The following is a 5552-nucleotide window of genomic DNA, read 5'->3' as shown; positions in this document are numbered from 1 at the left end:
TCTCTGTCTCTCAGAGCTGGGGCAGGGACTGTGCGAGCCTGGGATCGCAGAAAAGTGGAAAAGTCACCTTGTGTAGCTGGAAATGGCTTTTCCTCCTGGGGCCTGGCCTCTGTTGTGGGGTTTATCGCGTGGGGGGCGAGCGGGAAGGAGCAGAGGAACCTTTTCAGAAGGAAAGGGCAGCATCTCCTCAGTCTAACTCATTACTTCTGCGACTTGTAAACCTAGTGCTCTGAATTGCTGGTGAGTTCAAGAGTAAATCCAGAGCAGGAAAACGCAAGTCAGAATTCATAAGAACTGGGACAATCCTGTCCACAGTGGAAAAACCACTAAACAGTCATTTTCCTGCCTGCCGGCACCCCAAAACACTGAAAAATCTTTTTACGGGTGAGCAGTGGGAGCGGGGTGCGAAGGGCTGGCTGCTCTGCCTGGGCTGTGCGCGGGACTTTGGCTCTCCAGTCTTTGATCCAGGAAAATCCTGGTAAAGCTTCATCCCTCCGCTGATCCACGGGCACTGGCAAAGGGGCTCAGTCTCTGTTTCTCCCGCGTTTGAACCATCCAGCTGCCACGTCCTGCTCCGTGTGCCTCCAGCAAGGGAAGCCGTGCATCCTGCGGGGCCCTGGAATACTGCCCAGGAAAATGATGGATTTTGTTTATGCCAAAGACACGAATACAAACACTTTTTTCGGCATTTCTTTTTTCCAGGTGAACCCAAAGTGGCTGCTGGAGACAACACTGGCTATGTCCTGCGGATGCGGCTGTGCTGGGGGAGGGCTTAGTATATCGGGTGATAGGACGGAGCAGCAGAAGACCTCAGTTCTCCTGCGTAAGCTGGCTCTGGCCCCGAGCCCGCGGCTGGTCCCAGGTAGGACGCGTGGGGCTGGGAGTCGGGGTGTGCAGCTCCCGTGACCCCAACCCTATGCTGGAGATGCAGAGCCACGCAGTAAAGCCTAAATCCAGAATATCCACGGGCAAACAAATACATCTTTTTACTACTGTAGCTTATTCCTTTTGGGAAACTGGTTTAAGATGTATTAGGCAAAGAATAATGGTTGCAGCTCTACCAGGAAACTTTTATTAGGAGCAGTTCCCGCTATTGCCAACTTTGGGCATTAAAATCATTAGTCAGGTCCCCAAGCTGGGCGTATAAACCTTCAGGGTTTTTTACTCCTTGTAATAAATCAACTTGGCTTGTTTTGTTTGCTTTCCTTTCTCTCAGTCTCTGAAATATGAGGTTTTGAAGTGCTTCTCAGCAGCTCCAGAGGCTAGAAACGATGTGCATAGCTGTTGTGAGTGAAAGCAGATGTGTACGTAATTAATATGGTTTCATGGGCATCACCGTTGCAGACCTTACGTGAGAGCGGCGCAGCCAGCAGCAAGGATGCTCTCCCTGGGCATCGGCACAGCGACGCGCTCACCCTGTCCAGAGACAGCTGCCAACAGCACCCAGTGATGGAGCGACTCAGACGGCTTCAGGAGCTCCGTTACCAGCCTGCTCTTCTGTCTTGGACCCTCAAGTCTGTTGTGGGGTTCCCCCCCCGGGCTTTTTTTTTTGCTGAACAGCCTCTCAAGTGCAGAGGCACCTTTGGTCAGTAGGAAAGAGCATTCCAATATCGGCAAACGCGGCGGGCGCGTGCCGAGCCGGCGGGCAGCTGCTCGCGGGGGCGCGTAGCACCGTCTGTACCTGCGCAGTCACATTTCATTCAGCACCTTCTCTGCGATGAGCTTTGTCAGAAGTATAGTTTCGAAAATATAACTGCCTTCAAGTTTAAAATTAGAAACTATTGTGTTGACTGGTGGTTCTTTTTTTTTTTTTTTTTCCCCTCCCTTCTTTCTGACCCAGGGAAAACCACCAGCTGTAATGTTCCCATAGTAACACAAGAAATAGAGGAAAAGCAGATGAAAGATCTCTTGTTGGTAGGGGCCGTGTCGTTCTGCAGCTGAGAGCAATGGGGCTGCTTTGCATTCTTGTAAATTAGTGGAATTTTCATGCTCCCTTAACTAAATATGAGGTCTGTACTGGTACCAGTTCTTAGCAAGACAAAATTCATCTGTCTTTAGGTACAAATCGTTGGGGGGGGAGGAAGGAAGTCAATAGTCATACCAGAAAATGCAGTATGAAAGAGAAATGTTTAATTAAAGTATGGAACATGGTTACAATCCATCCTCTTTGTGCAACAAAAATACCAAAAGTAGGACTGGAAGAGAGAGCCGCTAGTGCAATGCCATTATTATCCTAAATCTGAGAAAGTGTTGGTTTAGTAAGGCACGAAAGAATATTTTCAACATTTCAAGCAGTGACAAAACACAAAGCATGATTTAAGAGTTAACAGAACAGTTTTGCCACTGTTTTACTCCAGACACCAGACTTCAGCCCACGGTGGTCTGCTCTCCAGGCCTCGCCTCTAGCTTGAGGTTGCAGGGGACCAAGACGTAGTCCTAAGCAAGGGGAGGAACGAGGGCTGAGCAAGGTCCCCGTGTGGCTCACGGGGCTCTGCGCAGGCCAACGGCCCCTCCAACACAGCCATTGCTCATACCTCAATAGGGACTAGAGAGGAATGATGCCTATTTAAAGCGGTGAACCTTGGTTGTGTGGGTTAACAGAGCTAGAGGAGCAGGCTCTGATTTATTCTGGAGCCAGGAGGTGAGCATTGCTCCCGGGTTCCCTTTAAATCAAACATAGCGGGGAGCAATTTAAACATTTTATTTCTCACCTTGTGAATCACGATGTTGACATCCGTGTAGGTAAAGCTGGAGATGTGGGGCAGGAATATGCCTTCGCTCAGGACCACTAGGAGAAAAAAAAAAAAAAAAGAAGAGGGCAAGTGTCCAGCGGGGTGCTGCCTTTGTCCTCATCCCGTGTGGCAGCACTGCTGCACGACTGCCAGCTCCTCACCGTTCATCTGAGCCGGTACCTCCTCACGGATTGTGGGCAAAAACAACTCCTCCAGCACGGCAGCCTGGAAAAGGGAACGCCACGGTCAGCTCGCTTATGGCATGATGCTAAAGCAGAAGGAGAGGGGCAGGGAGCAGCCAGAGAGGGGTCCTGATGCTCATGCACCTCTCCTAATCCCGCACAGACCCGCCTCTCCCTTCTGCAGGGTGCGGCGAGCACCCAAAGTCAATATTTCCCTGCTGATAACCGCTGCTCGGGATGGCTTAGGGCAGTCTAAGTGCAGCTGAGGGCGAGCAGGCTGTTAGAGGACGGTGTTAAGGCAGGGGATGTTGCATTCGGCAAGTCAGAGCAGCATGGTGCAAGGAGGGGACACGGCTGTGCTCTGTCACTCGGGGGGTGTGTGGTTGGGGTCACCTACCGGCACGGGACCGACGTCGGAGGTGGCCAGGCTGAGCTCAGTCTCCCTGGAAAACAAAGAGCAGCACGGGAGATGCTTGTAATAAGTTGTAGTAAGCAGTGACTTTCTTGTTCCCCCGAACACCATGGCTGAGTCTGGGGCCAAGCCAGCGGTGAACTTGGTGCCTGGGCACATCTGAGCAGGAGGCTGGAGCCTGATTTTATCCCCCCCCCACCCCCCCGGACACAGCAGGAAGGGCTTGAGGACATTTTGGCCCCCCCAGGACCAGGACTGAGCCGCTTTCGCGGGGCCCTGCTGAAGCGGGCAGGCTGCGGGATGCTGCGGGGCTGGGGAGCGATGGGCAGCCGCAGGCGATGCCAGCCGCAGACTGTGTTTGCTGATGGGGGGGTCGAGTGTGTGCTCTCCCGGCAGCGGAGTCGGTGGTGTGGCAGGAACAGGCAAAGGCAGTCGGTGTTGGCGTGTGCCGGTCACTCACGTACGCCTGTGCTGACCACAGTGGGGTGGAAGGGCGCAATTTCCACTTTTCTTTCTAACCATGTTACTGGAGCCTCAGAGTTTCCCTCGTGATGCCCCGGCCTCTCCAGGGCCCAAACCATAAAAGCTAAGAAATCCCTGGGTGGCTTTGCCTCTGCTCTCCCTGCTATGACTGGGACGCATCCCCTTTGAGGACTGGGAGCATAGCTGGGTTCATTACTCTATCCCTGCCGCAGTGATCATCATCCTTGTGTCGGCGACGCTAAGGAGGAGTCCCGCAGTCATATCCTGCAAAGGGAAAAGAGAGAGCGGGATCAGAGGGAGCAAACGGTCCTGCTTCAGCTTTCAATAGTGGGATGCGATGAACCCATCCATGTGCTGCCACCTGCGATGTCCTCCTCGTGCCCTGCGCTACCCAACGGAGGCAAATGCTGCTCGGGACCGTGAGGGCTGCGGTGGGTAAAAGGCTAAATCAGCCCCCTGCAATGGCTGCAGTGGGGCCAGGTCTTGAAGCAAAGGGCATTGCCCGCGTGTAGCTCGGGCACGCTCGCAGAGCACGCTTGGCACGCTCGCAGCGCACACTCACCACATTCACACTCAGGAAGCTCTGGAAAGCTGGTGCTCCCGCCCCAACTTGGACGGTGAGGAAGAGCTTCAGGGCTGCCTTGCCTTCCTCCAGCACCACCCGAGGCGAGCTCCTGAACATGGCTTGCAGCACCACCGGTAGGTCCTCCTGGAAGAGGGAGCCCATCTGCCGAGGGAGGGGGGTTATTTCTGGGCACAGCAGCCATCCCCTGTGCCCCCGGGGTGGTGGGCAGGGGGACGGGGTTGCTACCTGAGCTGGGGCTGGAGCGAGAGCAACAGTAACGAACCTGAGTAATCTTCTGCGCCATGGTGGCGGTGGTCAGCGGGCTCTGAAAGACAAAGCACAGCTTGTGACCTGACTGAGGGTTGCCTGGGGCTGCTGCCCTGGGGCTCGTGTCCAGTGTGGCTGTGCAGACCAAGGTCTGGTGAGCACTGTGCCATGTGTGGATATGCACAGGAGCCTTCCTGCATGCCAGCACGCGCCATGGGTGGCATTCTGGTTACTCTTCATGGCACGTTCTCCATGCGTTATCAGACCAGCAATATTTTGGGGAGCCTGGGGGTGAAGGGCTGCAGCTCCCACGGGCACTCAGAGACATTCTCATTTTTTTGCAGGGGTACACGGTTCCTCCAAGCCATTCATGGGACAGGGCTGTCCCTCCAAATGCATATTTTCTACTCCTTCCTTGCTCTACTCACCGGGATGGTCATGTTGAAGGCTCCAGCCATTTCCAGGGCGAAGAAGAGGCTGGTGTAGAAGTGCTCAGAGAAAGCCAGGGTGAGGTGGGAAGGGCTGGAGCTCGCCGGCTCGGGCATGCTGAACGGCACAGGGCTGACTGGCAGGGGGATGGCCATCCCCACCACCTGGAAAGTTGTCTGCAGGGACATGGGCAAGGAGAAAAGGAGTTTGAGGTGGCTCAGGGCATGTAGCACTGGAAGGAAGCGGTTCTCCCAAAGCCCGGAGCTGGGCTGTGAGTGCTGGAAAGTGAGGACTTACTTGCAAGGATATGGTGATTCCCTGCTCGGAGAACATGGGTGCAGCCAGTGGAAGGTACTGGACCTGGCAGCTCGGCGTGATGGGGAACTGAGCTGCAAACCGAGCAGAGGGACGCTCAGAAAGAGGAAGGGAGCAGTGACGGCAGGGTGGGGTTGGGAAGCATCCGGGTTTGCCAAGTAAAGAGC

General features: G+C 54.6%; 2 protein-coding genes across 2 annotated transcripts in view; one reads left to right on the top strand and one right to left on the bottom strand.

Moving 5' to 3' along the window:
• Positions 1-776, top strand: part of LOC104293977 (BPI fold-containing family B member 4-like) — a 14143-nt gene extending 13367 nt beyond the window's left edge. Inside the window, exon 16 of the mRNA XM_009893532.1 lies at positions 703-776. Coding sequence (XP_009891834.1) covers positions 703-776 — 74 coding nt within the window. The remainder of the gene's footprint in view (positions 1-702) is intronic.
• A 1591-nt stretch (positions 777-2367) lies between these two features.
• The window catches only part of BPIFB2 (BPI fold containing family B, member 2), a 6042-nt gene continuing 2857 nt past the window's right edge, over positions 2368-5552 (bottom strand). Inside the window, exons 8-16 of the mRNA XM_009893531.1 lie at positions 5368-5459; positions 5070-5246; positions 4658-4699; positions 4372-4536; positions 4006-4073; positions 3312-3357; positions 2894-2957; positions 2712-2788; positions 2368-2436 (exon numbers count right to left, since the gene is read on the bottom strand). Of these exons, the coding sequence (XP_009891833.1) occupies positions 2368-2436; positions 2712-2788; positions 2894-2957; positions 3312-3357; positions 4006-4073; positions 4372-4536; positions 4658-4699; positions 5070-5246; positions 5368-5459 (800 nt within the window). The remainder of the gene's footprint in view (positions 2437-2711; positions 2789-2893; positions 2958-3311; positions 3358-4005; positions 4074-4371; positions 4537-4657; positions 4700-5069; positions 5247-5367; positions 5460-5552) is intronic.

The sequence above is a fragment of the Charadrius vociferus genome, unplaced genomic scaffold (genome assembly GCF_000708025.1).
Source record: "Charadrius vociferus isolate BGI_N301 unplaced genomic scaffold, ASM70802v2 scaffold259, whole genome shotgun sequence".
Taxonomy (NCBI): Eukaryota; Metazoa; Chordata; class Aves; order Charadriiformes; family Charadriidae; genus Charadrius; species Charadrius vociferus.
This window is presented reverse-complemented; position numbering and strand designations above follow the sequence as displayed.